A 24,043-nucleotide genomic window follows, 5' to 3' on the forward strand; every position below is an offset into this window, starting at 1 on the left:
TTTGATAATCAAAGTTAACAAGCTGTTTTCCTTTTTTTCGTTCCGGTGTTTTCTAAAAGAAATAGAAAACATGTTCTCCGTGAAAGTTTGGGAGAACTCAAAAAAGCTGTGGCAACAGCTTTTTCGAGAGAGAACGAGAGAACGGCATTTGTGATAGAAGGCTGCTAGATTTATACTAAAACTCGATAGAAACACGTACATGTTTTCTATTTCTTAAGTAATTAACAAATTGAGGTCAGTTTCTCATGCATTTGTCCTGTTATTGATCATAAATTTCGTCATGACGTTGTCAAAGTAGCTGTGGATCCGCACACTTGTCAAATTGTCCGCTCTTGCTCGTTAACGCATCGCATAAATTAATATATAGATTTAGGCCAGCCTAAAAGCGGAGCTCCTGGATCGGGTTGTTCAGAGCCCGATTGAGCTAACACGAAAAGGTAGAATTTTGATTTGAGTTAATAATGTAACTTTGCGGTGAGGTTTTCTGTATATTGTTTGCCCTTCTGTTTTGAGTTTTAATAATCACATAAACTGGGTTCACTTGACATATGTGCAGTATAAAAAGTCAGCACTAAATTCCCTCTGCAACAAGCACTTATATAATCTATTAGGTGTAATAAGGATAGATCAATGACAAACATCTAATCAGTGGATCAAATCTTCAGCCATCTGAAATGACTTCAATTACCTGTCAGAAAAAGTAACAACTCTGTTTAAAAGATCGACAGTTCTACTAGACCTTTGGTCAAGGTAAATAAAACAATAATGGGTGTAACATACTGAACTAATAACAAATGGCCTTGTTTTAATTAAAACACTGTCAAGGCATAAAGCAACGAAAGTATCTAGATTGATTGGTAGCCTCCACTTGATGCAATAGATCAGTGTCCACGGCCTGGTTCTAAGGCTTTAAAGCGCTTAGAATTAAAATTATATTGAAAACTTTTATCCGCCCATAGATAACCCGCAGACATCAAAGGCCAATTTATATGCAAAAGTTTCCCCTGCTAAGCTAACTGCTCGACATAATGTAATGTAGTTAAGCCACTAACAAGGGCACACACTTGGAAACAGAAAATGTCTATTCAGCAGAGTTCTCCACTTATGGGATATTAAAAATCTAGTGTCATCACCCTGTGACTGGACAAAAAACCAAGAGTCCACGTAGTACGGGATGTCGCCTGGCATTAGTGGCGTTTTCAATGTCTCCTCACACTGAGCTCAATCTAAATCTAACTCGGGTATCGTGATGTAATCGAGTTTACGTTTCAATACTTCTTTAGAGTGCAGAATTATTTGGCTACTGACATAATCAACAACAGCGGCCGTGATGTAATTCTCAGGGACCATGGAGAGCAACGGTTCGATACGCTGTTTTAAAAGAGCAAGCCCCTTGTCACCACTTTCTTTCACTGTAACATCAGCAACGTCTTTAAGGAAACCTGACGCCTTGTACTCCGGAGAAATTGCTTTGTGAATATTTGGCAAGCTTGAGTTGTCTTCTTTAGTGTAACAAGAAACAACGTCATCAAACCATTCAATAGCAATTTGACGAAGAGGAACCTCCTCGACTTGTTGTTCACAAAGCCCTTTGTGCTCAGACTCGAATTTCTCTTTCATCTCGCAGGTTCTGATGTAGAATTTACGAGCTAACAAATTTAGCTCCCCTTCAAGAGTATTCAGTAACTTCTTAAAGAAAGCTTCAAACGCTTTCCATATTTGGCTCAACCTTTGGTAGCCACCTTCGTCAAGCTCTGTGGTGTTGAGGTCAAAGGTCATAAACCGGCGAGAGCCACGTCCACCCAAAGGACCAAAAGGAAGGTTATCAATGTTCAAAAACATTTTGTTCCAAACTGCAGTCGGGCTTTTTCCAGTAAGGAGGCCTGAGATTATGTAATCCACCACATCTGTCATTTGTAAAGCCCTGATTTGTTGTTTTCTCTTCTTGGCGTCCTCTTGTGTGTACGCCAATTCCAAAACCTTCATCTGATTTAACATGTCTTCCAGGACACATTGGCGCAGTTTGTTGTCGTGATCAGCCACAGTTAGTAGATTTTGCCCTGGTATGAAGAAGTTCGGAATTGTCTCCGTCTTCACACCTTGCAAGGCCAGCTCTAAAGCTTGAATTGTCCTTTGGGCCCTACAATTTTTATCCCAGCGATAGCGGTCCGTTATGAACAGCTCTGAAAGAAGGACGGTCTTCAACAGGTATGATGGAATCAAGGTTGAATCCCATCCCAGTTTCTTCGATATCTCATCTCTCATGACTTTCAGGACTCGGCAGCATGCTTTAAAACCGTTCGGAGAAAAGGCCAGAATTTCTTTTTCCGCCATGGAAAACGAAATACGCCAGCTGTCATATCCAGCGGGAACAACGTGGAATCCGCACTTTTGAAGAATTGGATCTATTTCTTGGGAACACGTTGTCAACTCAACGGGGAACTTGGATTTGTGATAATCCAAAGTCAGTGTCAAATCCACTCTTACGATTAGATTTCTATAACTATTGCCGCCTTGCCATTCAATGTAAAGTGTTGTAGCCGGTCCGTGACTTTCCGAGTACATCACAGGTGAACTTTCTTGGCCATCGATATTTCCCAGTAGCCCAGAATACACAGGCCACCATATTTCATTAAACACGTCTTGCCCTACTCGTTTGATGGCCAGTCCTTCAGGTAGCTCGGCGTCACTTAGAGATGCATTGACAAGCTTCTTGAAGAAACGGGAGATCATATGTGGGTTGAAGAAGCCTTCATCATCTTTGAATTCTTCCCACTCTTGTTCATCAAGGAATAGTTTGACGTAGCCTTCGCCTTTGTCGCATGGACGAAGTAATGGTTTGTCGGTGAGTGAGTCAATTCTGATCATGAAGTCGAATTCATCTGGCTGGCAAACCTTCGTTTCTTCGTAAACACTTCCGCTTTTAATAACAGTGCTCTGAAATCGCTTGTCTCGCTTTTCCACCTCCGCCAGAATGTTGGTCAAGAATTGCTCGAGTTTCTCTCGAATCAATTCGGCTTCGTTTTCATCTTCAAACCTTGCCTTTTTCTCTAAATGTTCCACAATTTTAGCCATGAAGACGCAGTATGACTATTTCGTTTTTCCCTTTTTACCGGAATAAGTCACGTGGCAATTATATCCTTTCCTTCTTAGAACGAGACAACAAAGAGTAATTGTTTCTGTAAGTTTATAGATTTTATATATAAATACGAATATTATACTTTGGAAGTGACTTGACCGAATGAGGAACATTGAAATAAATGTGCAACCAAATAAGACTAGACTAAGCTAGACTATATTAAATGTACTACACAAGAAAATAGAGAGCGAGTAGTAAAAGTTATTCCAGCAATAATTTAGACAGTAGCACTGAATGAACTGACCTTGACGCGAGGGCGGTAAATTAAAATGCAAATTGATCTTTTATTAACGCTGTTCCTTCATATGTATGCGTTATTGAACAAGCGCGAGGTCAAGATGACTGGATATTGGCCAAGTTCGTTTTTGCGTGTTTTTGCTGAGATTGAGGACGCATTTGTAAGGAAAGTCACGCCAAACTGGGCCAGTCTGCCCGAGCGCACCGTGGTATGGAGAGACTAAGAGTATATATGGATCACTCCCCGGCATCTCCCCAACCCTCTACCGGTCACAATCCAAGAAAGCGGCATCGAAAACCTGGTCTGTCGAGCGTTACGTTCGAAAATGACGCCTATACTGAAGGGTATCTGAAATAGAGCAATGAATGCCGCACGTCTCCACCAAAATTCCAGCCAAATGGCTTCAACGAACCCCACGTGGGATGTTTGATTTTCCTTGTGTCAATGTATTACAACTGACTTGTAAAAAATGTTGGACAATTTCCGTTGTTTGTGACCCAGGGTCATGTGTTTTGATGGCAGGCATATTCCTTGGCTTCAGATAACAGTGCATTGATCAATTTTTGGAGTTTTGTTGGTGGGATGTTGATAAAGACTTACTTTAAAATAGTTAGTAACATCTTGTGGTGAAGGTCGGTAACACCGAGTTTGGTTTTGGGAGCGCTTATTAAAATAAAGTTTACTTTGTGTTAAAACGGTTGTGTTCGAACCATTGTTGTTCTTCATGTATGCAGAGTTTTCCGGGAAACTGCGACGTGAGCATATGACTGAAGCAAAATAGTTTCACCTGACACTCTGAATTCTTGTCTGACAATTCAAGCTATATATAGAAGGGAGAGCAGGTATGCGGAATAACCCAAAGACCTTCATGTAGGCAACGTATAACCTTACTGCAGTAAGCTTGAGCACTTTTAGCCAGTGAACAACAAGATAGATTAACTATCAACAGATACAGAATGATGTTTTACATGCTTGTTACGATTACGATTAAGACGCTTTTTTCGAACATTTCTTCGAATATTTCCGCCGGTAAATTCAGCATGACTTAGCCATGATTTAATTTAAAAGGTAAAAGGCAGCTCTTGAAGAGCACATTTATGAACAACTGCAAATACTGCTATCACAAGGTACTTTGGTTTACAAACCAGTACTATGATCAAATGACACCGTCGTATTTTTCTTCGCTTATGCATCAGTCTATTCCAGAAGTGCCCATCCCCCGCCCCCGGTCAATCGCGGGGCATTTGTTCACGTTGTCAGTCCCGGGGGTGGGGCATCTGCAATTTTATCGCAGCCCGGGGCTGGGCATTTGCGTACGCCGGGGCGATCCCCGGGCATTTGACACACGTGTTTTCGAAAGTGCCATGGATGAGTTCATCGGGAAAGACGAGGCGTTTGTCGAACAATGACTTGTCCGTCAGATACTAGAGAAACTTGTAGATGTTTTAAAGGTGTGTCTCAATTTTAGATATTTCTTCATCACTTGTAAGCTTATAAATATAAGCGACAAGGTGAACTATGTGACATGTTGCGTGACATATCGTTGCATCGTTACGTCATTTAGTTCCCGTATATTAGATGGCGTCAGTTCCATGTGGACTTCACTTGAAATAAAGCCTGTGCTTGTGTTTTCTTGCCGGACTTCTGTTGTCCCGTCTTTCTTGAGTTTAGCTGATTGATACATGGTGGCAGCGGTTGAGAATCTGCTCAGAACCGCTGCAAGTCATGCCTGCAACCGGAGTTGAAGCTGACGCCGTTTCTGCACAAACCTTGAGCGCTGCTCAACCGAATCGCCCGCCATTACCACATGTAAAACCTCCTGCTCCACTCAACCTTGCGGACTGTTCGCCGAAAAAGTGGAAATTATGGAAACAAACCTGGATTAACTACGCGGTTGTAGCGAAGATTACCAGCCAAGATGCTCAATATCAAAAAGCCCTTTTTCTCTGTACCATCGGTCAAGGTGCATTGGAGATCTTCAACGCCTTTCGGTACAACACCGGCGAAGACCCCGAAAAGGTCGACACCATAATAGCCAAGTTTGACGAGTACTTCACGGGTGAAGTCAACGAGACGTATGAACGCTTCAAGTTCAACCAAAGAAATCAAGAAGTCGGCGAAAGCTTCGATGCATACCTGATCGCACTACGAAACATGGCTGAAACATGTAACTTTTGCACTTGCCCTCGAATGACTGATTCTCTTCTTCGAGACCGTATTGTTCTCGGCATCAGAAATGGCGATGCCAGAAAAAGGCTCCTTCAAGAACGAAAGCTGGATTTAACGAGATGTATTGATATTTGCCGCACATCTGAAAGTGCCACAACTCAACTGCAGGTAATTGGTGCGAGTGAAAAAGTTGAGGAAGTCCACTGGGTAAACCAATCACGTAGAGCGAATGGCAAACGGAGTGACCCCCCTGAACCATCATCTGACAGGAAAACCACGCAGTCACGAAAGCTCAAGTGCAAATTCTGCTTGCAGACTCATGTTCTGAAAAAAGAATTGTGTCCTGCATGGGGTAAACGGTGCAATGCATGCGGGAAAATGAATCACTGGAAGGGCTCTGTGGTCTGTGAGACGAAAGGAAAGGTGCACCTAGTGAATCAGGCCTGTGACTCCTCTGACTCCGACTCGGATGTGGCCTCTGTAAAGACCCTTAATGCTTTTGTCAATGGTGTTGCATCTAGGAAGGATAAGCCAATCTATTGTGAAATGAACATTAACTCCAGCCCAGTCAAACTGCAAATAGACTGTGGAGCTACTGTCAGCATCATTCCCAGAAATTGCATAGGCAACAGTGAAATTCAGCCATCCAACATTTCCCTCGAAATGTGGAACAAAGCAAAAATGAAAGCACTTGGTACCTGTAAACTCCTCCTAGAGAACCCCAAAACCTCCAAGAAGTACATGTTGAAGTTTGTTGTTGTTGAAGCTGAACTAACCCCACTGCTGAGTCGCAAGGCAGCTGAGAAGATGAAGCTGATCACAGTCAACTATGATAACTTTGAAAGTGTTAATGGAGTAGTTGAAGGCCAGCAAGACGTCTTAAAAGCTTTTCCTGATGTATTCAATGGCGACATTGGCACCTTATCTGGCTCTGTACGTCTGACCATCAAGCCCGATGCAGAGCCGGTACTTCGTCCACCGAAAAGGCTGCCTGTTGAGCTGCGAGACCAGGTTAAGCAGGAGCTTGACAGACTGGTCGGGGTAGGAGTTCTCGCTCCCGTAGATGAACCCACCGACTGGGTAAATCAGATGGCAATTGCAACCAAAAAGGATGGAAGTCTTCGGATCTGCATAGATCCACGATCCCTTAACCTCGCGTTAAAGCGGGAACACTACCAGCTTCCTGTACTGGATGACATCCTCCCTGACCTTGCAAAGGCGAAAGTTTTCAGCAAAGTTGATCTGAGTCATGGTTATTGGCACTGTACCTTGGAAGAAGAGTCCAGTCTGCTTACCACTTTCTCTACCCCATTCGGGAGGTACAGGTGGAGACGTCTTCCCTTTGGACTCTCTGTTAGCTCTGAGATCTTCCAAAAACGACTCCATCAAGCCCTGGAAGGACTGGTGGGTGTTGCCTGTATAGCTGATGACATATTGATCTATGGTGTTGGAGACACCATTGAGGATGCCACGCAGGACCATGACAGAAACCTCACATCACTCTTCCAGCGCTGCGAAGAGAAATCCATCCGCCTCAACAAGGAGAAAGTGACCCTGAGAGTGAAACAACTGGATTTCATGGGGCACCAACTCACTACAGAGGGTCTGAAACCAGATCCAAGTAAGGTAGAAGCTATCCTAAAGCTGCAAACACCAAAGACCAAGGAGGACATTGAAAGACTTAACGGAACTGTTAATTATCTTGCAAAATTCCTTCCAAAGCTTTCCCAAGTAATGGAACCACTCAGAAGACTTACACAAAAGGGAGTCGAATGGTACTGGGACGATGCTGAAGACAAAGCTTTCAATGAAGTGAAACAACTAGTCACCCAGGCTCCAATCCTTGCCTACTACAGTCCTGACAAAGAGCTTGTTATACAGTGTGATGCCAGCAGCCTGGGAATTGGTGCCGCACTTATGCAAGAAGGTCGACCACTGGCATACGCTAGCAGAGCACTTACAGATCCTGAGACCCGTTATGCCACCATAGAAAAGGAGATGCTTGCTATTGTCTTTGCACTGGAGAAGTGGCACCACTTTGCCTTTGGTCGCCGGGTAGTTGTCAGATCGGACCACAAGCCACTTGAAGCCATCACCAAAAAACCGCTTGACAGGGCACCGAAACGTCTACAAGGCATGTTGCTCAGAAGTCTGGCCTATGACATAGAAGTGCAGTATTCTCCGGGTCACACACAGCACTTGGCAGACATGATGAGCCGATCATACCTACCAGCTGATGGCCAAGAAACCTGCAATGAATTTGAAGTTGTCAATGCCGTCCAATTCCTGCCCATTGGACAAGGGAAGTTACAGAAGTTTCGAGTGGAGACTGAACAAGACGACACCTTACAAGCCCTGAAGAGCACCATACTGAAAGGCTGGCCTGAGGACAAGTCCAACGTTCCTTCCCAACTGGTCCCCTACTACAGCATGAGAGATGAGCTTAGCATTTATGATGGGCTCGTTTTCAAAGGTGAGCGCCTTGTTGTACCCCAGGGACTTAGGGCCGAAGTAAAGAGAGACATACATGCATCCCATGCTGGTGTTGAAGGCTGTCTCAGGAGGGCACAGGGAAGTGTGTATTGGCCTGGCATGAACTCTGAACTCAGACACTGGATTTCAACCTGCGAGCCCTGTAGGCTGTTTGAAATCTCGCATGGCAAGGAGACCCTCATGTCCCATGAAGTGCCACAGAGGCCGTGGGAGAAAGTAGCTGTTGATCTATTCTCCCTGAACCAGACAGACTACCTGGTGACAGTGGATTACTATAGTGGCTATTGGGAACTGGACAAGCTGCACCGTGTAGATGCTGAGACTGTGGTGAAGAAACTCAAGGCTCATTTTGCCAGACATGGCAGTCCATGTCAGCTCGTAAGTGACAATGGCGCTCAATTTACAGCTGCAGAATTCAAGAGAATGACAAAGACCTGGGACATTGAGCATAGTGTTACATCCCCCTACAACAGCAAAGCCAATGGCAAGGTAGAGGCAGCTGTCAAATCTGCCAAACGACTGCTTCGCAAGACTGCCAAAGCTGGAGACGATTTCTACTTGGGGCTCCTTGCTGAACGCAACACCCCATCACAAAGCATTGGAAGCAGTCCAGTCCAGAGGCTCATGAATAGAAGAACAAGAACTCTACTGCCTACAACTAGCACCCTGTTGGAGCCAAGGACACTCAACTCGGCTCACGAGAGAGAGAAATTGAAGGAAGTCCAGCAAAGGCAAGCCCGGTATTACAACACCAACGCCCGAGATCTACCCCCTCTGAGCGAGGGTGACACTGTGCGAATGAAGCCGTTTGTACTGGGAAAAAAGGAGTGGAAGAAGGGAGTTGTCGTGGAAAGGCTCGATGAGAGGTCATATGAAGTGGAGACAGGAGATGGGACGTCTTACAGACGAAACAGAGTTCATCTGAAGAGAACCAATGAGCTGCCTCCTGAGGTTACTACTAATTTACCACCACAAGTCTCAAACACTCCTGACACAACCGGTGACTCAACTTGTCAAGGAGAGTCAAGCAACACCCTGGATACTGGTACTTCCCTTGTTGAACTCAACCGAGAGATAGCTGAGTCGGACTGTGGTGTGATAACAAGGACCCGCTCAGGACGGATTGTAAAAAGACCATCCTATCTCGCAGATTACAATACTTGACTGTCATGCTTCTTGGCCTCAGTTACTGAACCTTGAGTACTGAACACTGAACCTAACTTTAGCATCGCATGTTTGATTAGTTTGTTGAACACTTGTTATGGTTCACTATTATTGAACATTGACATTTGAATACTAAAGAGACTTAATAGAACTTGCTGTGTGGCTACAAGGCCAGGCCCATGATCATTGGACTTTGAAGGGGTTATAGACATTGAACACTTGCCAATGAACATTTATTATGCTAGATTTGCATGGCTCATTATTTTCTTATTTTATTTTATTTCATATTTCATTTTTACTTACTTTTTCTATATTGGGGGAGATGTGACATGTTGCGTGACATATCGTTACATCGTTACGTCATTTAGTTCCCGTATGTTAGATGGCGTCAGTTCCATGTGGACTTCACTTGAAATAAAGCCTGTGCTTGTGTTTTCTTGCCGGACTTCTGTTGTCCCGTCTTTCTTGAGTTTAGCTGATTGATACAAACTATATGTTGTTTATCACAAAACAATCACTGACGTGAACACGACTATTTTGCATTTTGCATTCAAAACTAGCCTAGCATTTTTTAAATTCGTGAAAGTGGAGTTAAAATACTTGAGGTTTGCGAATTCAAATGATGCGATCTTCAAGACAGATCTTGCGAGCTTAAAATGCAATGCATCATTATTTAAAACGTCTTGATTCTTCACAGAAAAGTAGCCTGCGAAAACAGGCACCTATCATCGCTCGCGGCTGGAGGCACGTCCGCCGCGATCCCAGCTATCCTCTAGCAAACTGTTAAAAAAAAATATAAAGAAATAAATGTAATCAGAATCAACTAACACGTACTGTTGTCCTTGAAGTCTTACCGTTGCATTAAAATACTGAACAGTTGAACGTTTTATTAACTGATTAATAAAAAAAAACTGCAGAGGTGTTGGAAGGCGACGATCCCGGGGGCAGGGCATTTGCCGTGTTTCTTCGTCCCCACCCCGGGGCATTTAGAAAGCTTATGTGTCCCAACCCCGGGAAATTTGCCCATTTATTTTACAAAAATGTTAATGCCCGGGGGATTAACCCGGGGAGGGGGGATGGGCACTGCTGGAATTGACTGACGCATTATAGGAATCGTTTGTGCGAACTTGGAAGTAGACGCTAAAGACAGTCAATTATTCTGATTTAACTGAAAGGTAGGTGCCCAAACTCACACAGTTACGAAATGAACGAATACGATAGAAGGAAGACGTTCTCAAGTACCTAAACCTAACTATTCACTTTGAATTAAAATCAGTAAAACAATCACTGGCCGTTACTTGGAACAACATTTCTGACACCTTAAGATTCTTGAACACAATGTCACATTTTTACAAAGCTGTAATAAAGAACACTTCTCCGTAAAACAGGAGCAGTCACGCTATTTTCCTACAAGTTGATAAAAACAGGAACATTCAATTATCTGCTGGTTGTCATGCAAGCAGAGACTGAATCAAATTGTTGTAAGGTCAAATGTCTTGATAGCAGGCATATTCCTTGGCTTGTATAATAGAGCATATATCAGTTCCTTCAATCAGGAAATTATTACTTTATAATTCAATGAACTTGAGCGCTTCTCGACTCTGTGGATTCACAGAGTGCTGTCCTTTCACCACAATTTACGGTTTAAATGTCGTGAACTTTATAGTGGCCAATAAAAATTTCGGAAAAGGAGTACATCCTAGCGAGGTGTAACGAAATTTTCGAAATATTTTTACTTGAAATTTTCACTTCCTTTTGGAGTTTCCGGAATTCGGTTAAATGGTTCGCAATTCGAAAGTTGAACAATTACGCCGTTACAAAAGTTACGGAACTCTTGATTGAATGTCCGAAAACGTGCCATACCGTAAAATGCCGCTTATAAGTCCCTCCGGTTATATATAGGCTCATCTACCTGTAAACAAAATATTACTTCCCATTATAAGCCCCTCTCTGGTTTAAAATGATATGAACTCGATTTATTATGCCATTTTTTGAAGCTGAACGAGTATGAGGAAAACGTATTTCGATCAACACGGTAACTCATTGCGAAACGGTTTTTTACATTCCGCTTATTAAACCCTCCGTTTAAAAGCCTATTTAACTTCCCTAACGAAGTTGTGTAAGCGCAGGGCTTATAAGCGCCGGTTTCCCCTTTGAATTCTTGGCTGACAATTAAAGCTATATATAGAAGGGAGAGCAGGTATGCGGAATAACCCAAAGACCTTCATTTAGGCAACGTATAACCTTACTGCAGTAAGCTTGAGCACTTCTAGCCAGTGAACAACAAGATAGATTAATTATCAACAGATACAGAATGATGTTTTGCATACTTGTGATACTTGTGACCATTACGATTAACACGCTTTTTTCACTCTGTGACTGGATTAAGACGTTTTACCGTATGCGAAAAAAAGTCTGCAGTGTTTCCAAGTAAGGTTGAAACTTTATTACTAAGCAAAAATCTCACATAGGAAAATTTCGTTTCCCTAGCACTTTAAAGCGCTGAGAATTAAAAACATAATGAAAACAGTTATCCGGCCATACATAACCCGCAGACATCAAAGGCCAAAGTTTCGCAGCCTAACCTAACTGCTCGACATAATGTAGTGTAGCTAAGCCACTTACAAGGGCACACACTTGCAAACAGAAAATGTCTACTTAGCGGAGTTGTCCACTTATGGGATGTTAAAAATCTAGTGTCCTCGCTCTGTGACTGGACAACAAACCAAGAGTCCACGTAATACGGGATGTTTCCTCGTAATTAGTGGCGTTTTCAATGTCTCCTCACACTGAGCTCAATCTAAATCTAACTCGGGTATCGTGATGTAATCGAGTTTACGTTTCAATACTTGTTTAGAGTGCAGAATTAATTGGCTAACATGATCAACAACAGCGGCCATGATGCAATTCTCAGGGACCATGGAGAGCAACGGCTCGATACGCTGTTTTAAAAGAGCAAGCCCCTTGTCACTACCTTCGTTCACTGTAACATCAGCAACGTCTTTAAGGAAACCTGACGCCTTGTACTCCGGAGAAATTGCTTTGTGAATATTTGGCAAGCTTGAGTTGTCTTCTTTAGTGTAACAAGAAACAACGTCATCAAACCATTCGATAACAATTTGACGAAGAGGAACCTCCTCGACTTGTTGTTCACAAAGCCCTTTGTGCTCAGACTCGAATTTCTCTTTCATCTCGCAGGTTCTGATGTAGAATTTACGAGCTAACAAATTTAGCTTCCCTTCAAGAGTATTCAGTAACTTCTTAAAGAAAGCTTGAAACACTTTCCATATTTGAATCAACCTTCTGTAGCCGCCTTCATCAAGCTCTGTGATGTTGAGGTCATTGATCATAAACCGGCGAGAGCCACGTCTCCCCAAAGGACTAAAAGGAAGGTTATCAATGTTTAAAAACATTTTGTTCCAAACTGCAGTCAGGTTTTTTCCAGCAAAGAGACCTGAGATCATGTAATCTACCAAATCTGTCATTTGTAAAGCCCTGATCTGTTGTTTTATCTTCTTGGCGTCCTCTTGTGTGTACGCCAATTCCAAACCCTTCATCTGATTTAACATGTCTTCCAGGACACATTGGCGCAGTTTGTTGTCCTGATCAGCCACAGTTAGTAGATTTTTTCCTGGTATGAAGAAGTTCGGAATTGTCTCCGTCTTCACACCTTGCAGGGCCAGCTCTAAAGCTTGAATTGTCCTTTGGGCCCTACAATCTTTATCCCAGCGATAGCGGTCCGTTATGAACAGCTCTGAAAGAAGGACGGTCTTCAACAGGTATGATGGAATCAAGGTTGAATCCCATCCCAGTTTCTTCGATATCTCATCTCTCATGACTTTCAGGACTCGGCAGCATGCTTTAAAACCGTCCGGAGAAAAGGCCAGAATTTCTTTTTCTGCCATGGAAAACGAAATACGCCAGCTGTCATATCCAGCGGGAACAACGTGGAATCCGCACTTTTGAAGAATTGGATCTATTTCTTGGGAACACGTTGTCAACTCAACAGGGAGCTTGGATTTGTGATAATCCAAAGTCAGTGTCAAATCCACTCTTACGATTGGATTTCTATAACTATTGCCGCCTTGCCATTCAATGTAAAGTGTTGTTGCCGGTCCGTGACTTTCCGAGTACAACACAGGTGAACTTTCTTGGCCATCGATATTTCCCAGTAGCCCAGAATACACAGGCCACCATATTTCATTAAACACGTCTTGCCCTACTCGTTTGATGGCCAGTCCTTCAGGTAGCTCGGCGTCACTTAGAGATGCATTGACAAGCTTCTTGAAGAAACGGGAGATCATATGTGGGTTGAAGAAGCCTTCATCATCTTTGAATTCTTCCCACTCTTGTTCATCAAGGAATAGTTTGACGTAGCCTTCGCCTTTGTCGCATGGACGAAATAATGGTTTGTCGGTGAGTGAGTCAATTCTGATCATGAAGTCGAATTCATCTGGCTGGCAAACCTTCGTTCCTTCGTAAACACTTCCGCTCTTAATAAGTGTACTCTGAAATCGCTTGTCTCGCTTTTCCACCTCCGCCAGAATGTTGGTCAAGAATTGCTCGAGTTTCTCTCGAATCAATTCGGCTTCGTTTTCATCTTGAAACCTTGCCTTTTCCTCAAAACGTTCCACAGTTTCAGCCATGAAGACGCAGTTTGACTCTTTCATTTTCCCCTTTTTCACCGGAATGAGTCACGCGCCAAACATTTCTTTCTTTGACTATTTCATTTTGCCCTCTTTCACTAGAATGAGTCACGCGCCAAACAGTTCTTTCTTGGAACAAGAAAACAAAGAGCAACGTTTCTGTAAGTTGATATATTTCATATTGCCCTATGAATATTATACTTTGGAAATGACTTGGCCCAATGAGGAACAATATGATGAAATAAAGGTTTAACCAAGACTAGACTTAACTAGACTATATTAAATGTACTACTCAACAAAATAGATGGCGAGTAGTAAAAATTATTCCAGCATTAATTCAGACAATAACAATCACCTGACCTTGGCGCGAGAGCAATAAATTAAAATGCAAGTTGATCTTTAGTAACGCTGTTAATTCATATATATGAGTTATTAAATTATTGACCGAGAGCGAGGTCAAGAGGGCTGGATATTGGCCAAGTTCTTTTTTGCTTGTTTATGCTGAGACTGAGGACGCATTTGTGAAGCAGTTTAAACCTAAGAAGTGGTAGGTCGTGTGCTATGATGATTTATCAAATTATATCAACGTAAAAGGCATAATGTACCTGCTCTAATTTGTTAGACAGTGCAGAAGTTTTTATATCTTTGTGTTAGCACTAGTCATGTCCCCTCAATATGTCCACCGGTGTGTGCCGGCCTAAATTGTGTTTGACAATTCATCGACCATCTCTAAGCATAATTTCTTGCATTCTTACTTAAGTACTATTAAATCTGCGATAGACTAGCATCTCGTCCAGGGGAAGTAGAATTACTCCTAGCCGCTTTATGCTACAGCAACCGGGATAAGCTCCGGCAGCTATGAGCCAGTCGGCTCCAAGGCTTCACTTTACTTATGCCATATTGATAAGCCTCAAGCTTCCCTTACGTTTGGATTAAGCTAACTGTCAAATAGAGGCAGCGATCAACATCTTCCCGAACAAACCCTGGGCATTTGACTACTCGATGCGCTTTTGTGTTGGGAATTTTTCCAAACATTGATGGGGTGGGAAATTTGGCACAGTATGGAAGGGGTAGGGGGACAAGTTGCCTCTACAGTAAGCTGAAGCATTGTAGAAGAAACCATGAGACAACGCGTATATGTCGTGCATCAAAAACAATACCTTCCAAAGCATGGGGCTGCACAATGTTTGACAGTAAATTCAGGGTCTCACTAGTCTAACTTGTGAAGACTGATTCCTTACAGGCACAGTAGAAGCTGAAATCGTCGTCAGGAGGTGAGTTTTTTTTTGTTTTTGTTTTGCTTTGTTTTGTTTTGTTTTGTTTTGTTTTGTTTTGTTTTGTTTTGTTTTTTTTATTCCACTTAAATTCGTGGATTCTGAAACGAGCACAACGGAATAAACTGGGTTCACTTGACATATGCACAGTCTAAAGAGTCATCGCTAAATTCGCTCTGCAACAAGGACTTAATCTATCAGCTGTAATAAGGATGGATCAATGACAAACGTGCAATCAGTCAACGGATCAAATTTTCAGCCATCTGAGATGACTTCGATTACCTGTCAGAAACTGTAACAATTCTGTTTAAAAGATACATAGTTCTACTAGACCTTTGGTCAAGGTAAATAAAACAATAATGGGTGTAACATACTGAAGTAATAACAAATCGCCTTGTTTTAATTAAAACACTGTCATGGCATGAAGCAACGAAAGTATCTAGATTGATTGGTAGCCTCCATGCACTAGATGTAACAGATCAATGTCCACGGCCTGTTTCTGAGACTTTAAAGCGCTTAGAATTAAAAACGTAATGAAAACTGTTATCCGGCTATAGATAACCCACAGACATCAAAGGCCAATTTACATGCAAAAGGTTCCCCGCCTAACCTAACTGCTCAAGCTAATGTAATATAGCTAAGTCACTTACAAGGGCACACACTTGGAAACAGAAAATGTCTATTCAGCAGAGTTCTCCACTTATGGGATATTAAAAATCTAGTGTCATCACCCTGTGACTGGACAAAAAACCAAGAGTCCACGTAGTACGGGATGTCGCCTGGCATTAGTGGCGTTTTCAATGTCTCCTCACACTGAGCTCAATCTAAATCTAGCTCGGGTATCGTGATGTAATCGAGTTTACGTTTCAATACTTCTTTAGAGTGCAGAATTAATTGGCTAACATGATCAACAACAGCGGCCATGATGTAATTCTCATGGACCATGGAGAGCAACGGTTCGATACGCTGTTTTAAAAGAGCAAGCCCTTTGTCACCACCTTCGTTAACTGTAACATCAGCAACGTCTTTAAGGAAACCTGACGCCTTGTACTCCGGAGAAATTGCTTTGTGAATATTTGGCAAGCTTGAGTTGTCTTCTTTAGTGTAACAAGAAACAAGCTCATCAAACCATTCAATAACAATTTGACGAAGAGGAACCTCCTCGACTTGTTGTTCACAAAGCTCTTTGTGCTCAGACTCGAATTTCTCTTTCATCTCGCAGGTTCTGATGTAGAATTTACGAGCTAACGAATTTAGCTCCCCTTCAAGGGTATTCAGTAACTTCTTAAAGAAAGCTTCAAACGCTTTCCATATTTGGCTCAACCTTTGGTAGCCACCTTCATCAAGCTCTGTGGTGTTGAGGTCATTGATCATAAACCGGCGAGAGCCACGTCTCCCCAAAGCTCCAGAAGGAAGGTTATCAATGTTTAAAAACATTTTGTTCCAAACTGCAGTCGGGTTTTTTCCAGCAAAGAGACCTGAGATCATGTAATCTACCAAATCTCTCATTTGTAAAGCCCTGATCTGTTGTTTTATCTTCTTGGCGTCCTTTTGTGTGTACGCCAATTCCAAAACCTTCATCTGATTTAACATGTCTTCCAGGACACATTGGCGCAGTTTGTTGTCCTGATCAGCCACAGTTAGTAGATTTTGCCCTGGTATGAAGAAGTTCGGAATTGTCTCCGTCTTCACACCTTGCAAGGCCAGCTCTAAAGCTTGAATTGTCCTTTGGGCCCTACAATCTTTATCCCAGCGATAGCGGTCCGTTATGAACAGCTCTGAAAGAAGGACGGTCTTCAACAGGTATGATGGAATCAAGGTTGAATCCCATCCCAGTTCCTTGGATATCTCATCTCTCATGACTTTCAGGACTCGGCAGCATGCTTTAAAACCGTCCGGAGAAAAGGCCAGAATTTCTTTTTCTGCCATGGAAAACGAAATACGCCAGCTGTCATATCCAGCGGGAACAACGTGGAATCCGCACTTTTGAAGAATTCCACCTATTTCTTGGGAACACGTTGTCAACTCAACAGGGAGCTTGGATTTGTGATAATCCAAAGTCAGTGTCAAATCCACTCTTACGATTAGATTTCTATAACTATTGCCGCCTTGCCATTCAATGTAAAGTGTTGTAGCCGGTCCGTGACTTTCCGAGTACATCACAGGTGAACTTTCTTGGCCATCGATATTTCCCAGTAGCCCAGAATACACAGGCCACCATATTTCATTAAACACGTCTTGCCCTACTCGTTTGATGGCCAGTCCTTCAGGTAGTCCGGCGTCACTTAGAGATGCATTGACAAGCTTCTTGAAGAAACGGGAGATCATATGTGGGTTGAAGAAGCCTTCGTCATCTTTGAATTCTTCCCACTCTTGTTCAGCAACGAATAGTTTGACGTAGCCTTCGCCTTTGTCGCATGGACGAAATAATGGTTTGTCGGTGAGTGAGTCAATTCTGATCATGAAGTCGAATTCATCTGGCTGGCAAACCTTCGTTCCTTCGTGAACACTTCCGCTCTTAATAAGAGTACTCTGAAATCGCTTGTCTCGCTTTTCCACCTCCGCCAGAATGTTGGTCAAGAATTGCTCGAGTTTCTCTCGAATCCATTCGGCTTCGTTTTCATCTTCAAACCTTGCCTTTTTCTCTAAACGTTCCACAGTTTCAGCCATGAAGACGCAGTCTGACTATTTCATTTTCCCTTTTTTCACCGGAATGAGTCACGCGCCAAAGATACCCTTTCTTTCTTGGAACAAGAAAACAAAGAGTAACATTTCTGTAAGTTGATATATTTTATATTGCCCTATTAATATTATACTTTGAAAGTGACATGGCCTAATGAGGAACATTGAAATAAATGTTCAACCAAATAGGACTAGACTTAACTAGACTACATTAGATGTACTACACAAGAAAATTGAGAGAGAGTAGTAAAAGTTATCCTAGCATTAATTCAGACCGTAGCAAGCACCTGACCTTGACGCGAGAGCAGTAAATTGAAATGGAGATCGATCTTTTAGTAACGCTGTTCCTTCATATGTATTCGTTATTGAACAAGCGCGAGGTCAAAATGCCGGATATTGGCCAAGTTCGTTTTTGCGTGTTTATGCTGAGATTGAGGACGCATTTCTAAGGGAAGTCACGCCAAACTGGGCCAGTCTGCCCGAGCGTACCGTAGTATGGAGAGACTAAGAGTATATATGGATCACTCCCCGCATCTCCCCAACCCTCTAAAGGTCACAATCCAAGAAAGCGGCTTCGAAAACCTGGTCTATCGAGCGTTCCGTTCGAAAATGACGCCTATACTGCAGGGTATCTGAAATAGGGCAGTGAATGCCGCACGTCTCCACCAAAAATCCAGCCAAATGGCTTCAACAAACCCCACGTGGGATGTTTGATTTTCCTTGTGTCAATGTATTTCAACTGACTTGTAAAAAATGTTGGACAATTTCCGTTGTTTGTGACCCAGCGTCATGTGTTTTGATGGCAGGCTTATTCGTTGGTTTCTATAACAGCGCATTGATCAATTCCGGGAGTTCTGTTGGTGGGATGTTGATAAAGACTTACTTTAAAATAGTTAGTAACATCTTGTGGTGAAGGTCGGTAACACCGAGTTTGGTTTTGGGAGCGCTTATTAAAATAAAGTTTACTTTGTGTTAAAACGGTTGTGTTCGAACCATTGTTGTTCTTCATGTATGCAGAGTTTTCCGGGAAACTGCGACGTGAGCATATGACTGAAGCAAAATAGTTTCACCTGACACTCTGAATTCTTGGCTCACAATTCAAGCTATATATAGAAGGGAGAGCAGGTATGCGGAATAACCCAAAGACCTTCATTTAGGCAACGTATAACCTTACTGCAGTAAGCTTGAGCACTTCTAGCCAGTGAACAACAAGATAGATTAATTATCAACCGATACAGAATGATGTTTTGCATACTTGTTACGATTACGATTAAGACGCTTTTTTCGAACATTTCTTCGAATATTTCCGCTGGTAAATTCAGCATGACTGAGCCATGATTTGATTTAAAAGGTAAAAAGCAGTTCTGGAAGAGGACATTTATGAACAACTGCAAATACTGCTCTCACAAGGTACTTTGGTTTACAAACCAGTACTATGATCAAATGACACCGTCGTATTTTTCTTCGCTTATGCATCAGTCTATTCCAGAAGTGCCCATCCCCCGCCCCCGGTCAACCGCGGGGCATTTGTTCACGTTGTCGGTCCCGTGGGTGGGGCATCTGCAATTTTATCGAAGCCCGGGGGCTGGGCATTTGCGTACCCCGGGGCGATCCCCGGGCATTTGACACACGTGTTTTCGAAAGTGCCATGGGTGAGTTCATCGGGAAAGACGAGGCGTTTGTCGAACAATGACTTGTCCGTCAGAGACTAGAGAAACTTGTAGATGTTTTAAAGGTGTGTTTTCTCAATTTTAGATATTTCTTCATCACTTGTAAGCATATAAATATAAACGACAAGGTGAACTATATGTTGTTTATCACAAAACAATCACTGACGTGAACACGACTATTTTGCATTTCGCATTCAAAACTAGCCCAGCATTTTTCAAATTCATGAAAGTGGAGTTAAAATACTTAAGGTTTGCGAATTCAAATGATGCGATCTTCAAGACAGATCTTGCGAGCTTAAAATGCAATGCATCATTATTTAAAATGTCTTGATTCTTCACAGAAAAAGTAGCCTGCGAAAACAGGCACCTATCATCGCTCGCGGCTGGAGGCACGTCCGCCGCGATCCCAGCTATCCTCTAGCAAACTGTTAAAAAAAAATATAAAGAAATAAATGTAATCAGAATCAACTAACACGTACTGTTGTCCTTGAAGTCTTACCGTTGCATTAAAATACTGAACAGTTGAACGTTTTACTCACTGATTAATAAAAGAAAACTGCAGAGGTGTTGGAAGGCGACGATCCCGGGGGCAGGGCATTTGCCGTGTTTCTTCGTCCCCACCCCGGGGCATTTAGAAAGCTTATATTATGTGTCCCAACCCCGGGGAATTTGCCCATTTATTTTAAAAAAATGTTAATGCCCGGGGGGTTAGCCCGGGGAGGGGGGATGGGCACTGCTGGAATTGACTGACGCATTATAGGAATCGTTTAGGCGCATTTGGAAGTAGACGCTAAAGACAGTCAATTATTCTGATCTAACTTAAAGGTAGGTGCCCTAACTCACACAGTTACGAAATGAACGAATACGATAGAAGGGAGACGTTCTCAAGTACCTAAACCTAACTACTCGCTTTGACTTAAAATCAGTAAAACAATCACTGGCCGTTACTTGGAACAACATTTCTGACACCTTAAGATTCTTGAACACAATGTCATATTTTTACAAAGCTGTAATAAAAAACACTTCTCCGTAAAACAGGAAGAGTCACGCTATTTTCCTACAAGTTGATAAAAACAGGAACGTTCAATTATCTGCTGTTGGTCATGCAAGCAGAGACTGAATCAAATTGTTGTAAGGTCAAATGTCTTGATAGCAGGCATATTCCTTGGCTTGTATAACAGAGCATATATCAGTTCCTTCAATCAGGAAATTATTACCTTATAATTCAATAAACTTGAGCGCTTCTCGACTCTGCTGATTCACAGAGCGCTGTCCTTTCACCACAATTTACGGTTTAAATGTCCTGAACTTTATAGTGGCCAATAAAAATTTCGGAAAAGGAGTACATCCTGGCGAGGTGTAACCAAATTTTCGAAATATTTTTACTTGAAATTTTCACTTCCCTTTCGGAGTTCCCGGAATTCGATTAAATGGTTCGCAATTCGAAAGTTGAACAATTACTCCGTTACAAAAGTTACGGAACTCTTGGTTGAATGTCGGAAAGCGTGCCATACCGTAAAATGCCGCTTATAAGCCCCTCCGGTTATATATAGGCTCATCTACTTGTAAACAAAATATTACTTCCCATTGTAAGCCCCTCTCTGGTTTAAAATGATATGAGCTCGATTTATTATGCCATTTTTTGAAGCTGAACGAGTATAAGGAAAACGTATTTCGATCAACACGGTAACTCATTGCGAAACGGTTTTTTACATTCCGCTTATTAAACCCTCCGTTTAAAAGCCTATTTAACTTCCCTAACGAAGTTGTGTAAGCGCCGGGCATATAAGCGCCGGTTTCCCCTTTGAATTCTTGGCTGACAATTAAAGCTATATATAGAAGGGAGAGCAGGTATGCGGAATAACCCAAAGACCTTCATTTAGGCAACGTATAACCTTACTGCAGTAAGCTTGAGCACTTCTAGCCAGTGAACAACAAGATAGATTAATTATCAACAGATACAGAATGATGTTTTGCATACTTGTGATACTTGTGACCATTACGATTAACACGCTTTTTTCACTCTGTGACTGGATTAAGACGTTTTACCGTATGCGAAAAAAAAGTCTGCAGTGTTTCCAAGTAAGGTTGAAACTTTATTACTAGGCAAAAATCTCACATAGGAAAATTTCGTTTCACTAGCACTTTAAAGCGCTGAGAATTAAAAACATAATGAAAACTGTTATCCGGCCATAGATAACCCGCACACATCCAAGGCCAAAGTTTCACAACCTAACCTAACTGCTCGAAATAATGTAGTGTAGTTAAGCCACTTACAAGGGCACACACTACTTAGCGGAGTTGTCCACTTATGGGATGTTAAAAATCTAGTGTCCTCGCTCTGTGACTGGACAACAAACCAAGAGTCCACGTAATACGGGATGTTTCCTCGTAATTAGTGGCGTTTTCAATGTCTCCTCACACTGAGCTCAATCTAAATCTAACTCGGGTATCGTGATGTAATCGAGTTTACGTTTCAATACTTGTTTAGAGTGCAGAATTAATTGGCTAACATGATCAACAACAGCGGCCATGATGTAATTCTCAGGGACGATGGAGAGCAACGGCTCGATACGCTTTTTTAAAAGAGCAAGCCCCTTGTCACTACCTTCGTTCACTGTAACATCAGCAACGTCTTTAAGGAAACCTGACGCCTTGTACTCCAGAGAAATTGCTTTGTGAATATTTGGCAAGCTTGAGTTGTCTTCTTTAGTGTAACAAGAAACAACGTCATCAAACCATTCGATAACAATTTGACGAAGAGGAACCTCCTCGACTTGTTGCTCACAAAGCCCTTTGTGCTCAGACTCGAATTTCTCTTTCATCTCGCAGGTTCTGATGTAGAATTTACGAGCTAACAAATTTAGCTCCCCCTCAAGAGTATTCAATAACTCCTGAAAGAAAGCTTCAAACGCTTTCCATATTTGGATCAACCTTCTGTAGCCACCTTCGTCAAGCTCTGTGATGTTGAGGTCATTGATCATAAACCGGCGAGAGCCACGTCTCCCCAAAGGACTAAAAGGAAGGTTATCAATGTTTAAAAACATTTTGTTCCAAACAGCAGTCGGGTTTTTTCCAGTAGGGAGGCCTGAGATCATGTAATCCACCAAATCTGTCATTTGTAAAGCCCTGATCTGTTGTTTTATCTTCTTGGCGTCCTTTTGTGTGTACGCCAATTCCAAAACCTTCATCTGATTTAACATGTCTTCCAGGACACATTGGCGCAGTTTGTTGTCGTGATCAGCCACTGTTAGTAGATTGTGTCCTGGTATGAAGAAGTTCGGAATTGTCGCCGTCTTCACACCTTGCAAGGCCAGCTCTAAAGCTTGAATTGTCCTTTGGGCCCTACAATCTTTATCCCAGCGATAGCGGTCCGTTATGAACAGCTCTGAAAGAAGGACGGTCTTCAACAGGTATGATGGAATCAAGGTTGAATCCCATCTCAGTTTCTTCGATATCTCATCTCTCATGACTTTCAGGACTCGGCAGCATGCTTTAAAACCGTCCGGAGAAAAGGCCAGAATTTCTTTTTCCGCCATGGAAAACGAAATACGCCAGCTGTCATATCCAGCGGGAACAACGTGGAATCCGCACTTTTGAAGAATTGGATCTATTTCTTGGGAACACGTTGTCAACTCAACAGGGAGCTTGGATTTGTGATAATCCAAAGTCAGTGTCAAATCCACTCTTACGATTAGATTTCTATAACTATTGCCGCCTTGCCATTCAATGTAAAGTGTTGTTGCCGGTCCGTGACTTTCCGAGTACATCACAGGTGAACTTTCTTGGCCATCGATATTTCCCAGTAGCCCAGAATACACAGGCCACCATATTTCATTAAACACGTCTTGCCCTACTCGTTTGATGGCCAGTCCTTCAGGTAGCTCGGTGTCACTTAGACATGCATTGACAAGCTTCTTGAAGAAACGGGAGATCATATGTGGGTTGAAGAAGCCTTCATCATCTTTGAATTCTTCCCACTCTTGTTCATCAAGGAATAGTTTGACGTAGCCTTCGCCTTTGTTGCATGCACGAAATAATGGTTTGTCGGTGAGTGAGTCAATTCTGATCATGAAGTCGAATTCATCTGGCTGGCAAACCTTCGTTCCTTCGTAAACACTTCCGCTCTTAATAAGTGTACTCTGAAATCGCTTGTCTCGCTTTTCCACCTCCGCCAGAATGTTGGTCAAGAATTGCTCGAGTTTCTCTCGAATCAATTCGGCTTCGTTTTCATCTTGAAACCTTGCCTTTTCCTCAAAACGCTTTACAATTTCAGCCATGAAGACGCAATTTGACTATTTCACGGCCCCTATTTCACCGCGCCAAACATATCCTTTCTTTCTTGGAATGGGACAACAAAGAGTAATTTTTTCTGTAAGCTGATAGACTTTATATTGACCTATGAATATTATACTTTGGAAATGACGTTTTGAATACTTGTCACGATTACGATTAAGACGCTTTTTTCGAACATTTCTTCGAATATTTCCGCTGGTAAATTCAGCATGACTGAGCCATGATTTGATTTAAAAGGTAAAAAGCAGTTCTGGAAGAGGACATTTATGAAC

General features: G+C 42.3%; 3 protein-coding genes across 3 annotated transcripts; all 3 read right to left on the reverse strand.

Moving 5' to 3' along the window:
• Positions 1 to 842: 842 nt before the first annotated feature.
• On the reverse strand, positions 843 to 23,755 carry LOC145469731 (cyclic GMP-AMP synthase-like receptor). Its single transcript, XM_081453517.1, has 2 exons — positions 22,410 to 23,755; positions 843 to 1,729 (listed from the first exon to the last, which is right to left on the reverse strand). Exons 1-2 carry the CDS (start codon positions 23,753 to 23,755, stop codon positions 1,222 to 1,224), a joined length of 1,854 nt encoding a protein of 617 aa, XP_081309643.1. The 3' UTR covers positions 843 to 1,221.
• Positions 11,406 to 13,849, reverse strand: LOC145469736 (cyclic GMP-AMP synthase-like receptor). Its single transcript, XM_081453521.1, has one exon. The coding sequence runs from the start codon at positions 13,847 to 13,849 to the stop codon at positions 11,999 to 12,001; it is 1,851 nt and encodes a 616-aa protein (XP_081309647.1). The 3' UTR covers positions 11,406 to 11,998.
• Positions 15,943 to 17,793, reverse strand: LOC145469737 (cyclic GMP-AMP synthase-like receptor). Its single transcript, XM_081453522.1, has one exon. It carries the CDS (start codon positions 17,791 to 17,793, stop codon positions 15,943 to 15,945), a length of 1,851 nt encoding a protein of 616 aa, XP_081309648.1.
• Positions 23,756 to 24,043: the final 288 nt, after the last annotated feature.

Source organism: Orbicella franksi, chromosome 15 (assembly GCF_964199315.1).
Source record: "Orbicella franksi chromosome 15, jaOrbFran1.1, whole genome shotgun sequence".
In the NCBI taxonomy this organism is placed as follows: domain Eukaryota; kingdom Metazoa; phylum Cnidaria; class Anthozoa; order Scleractinia; family Merulinidae; genus Orbicella; species Orbicella franksi.

Bases quoted from the DNA above. Each gene is read 5' to 3' on its own strand.
- LOC145469736 (XM_081453521.1), bottom strand. From the start codon at position 13,849: ATGGCTGAAACTGTGGAACGTTTTGAGGAAAAGGCAAGGTTTCAAGAT.
- LOC145469737 (XM_081453522.1), bottom strand. From the start codon at position 17,793: ATGGCTGAAACTGTGGAACGTTTAGAGAAAAAGGCAAGGTTTGAAGAT.
- LOC145469731 (XM_081453517.1), bottom strand. From the start codon at position 23,755: ATGGCTGAAATTGTAAAGCGTTTTGAGGAAAAGGCAAGGTTTCAAGAT. The intron at 1,730-22,409 runs GTTGATCCAAAT...TGGCTACCAAAG, and splicing joins GACGAAGGTGGCTACAGAAG to GTTGAGCCAAATATGGAAAG.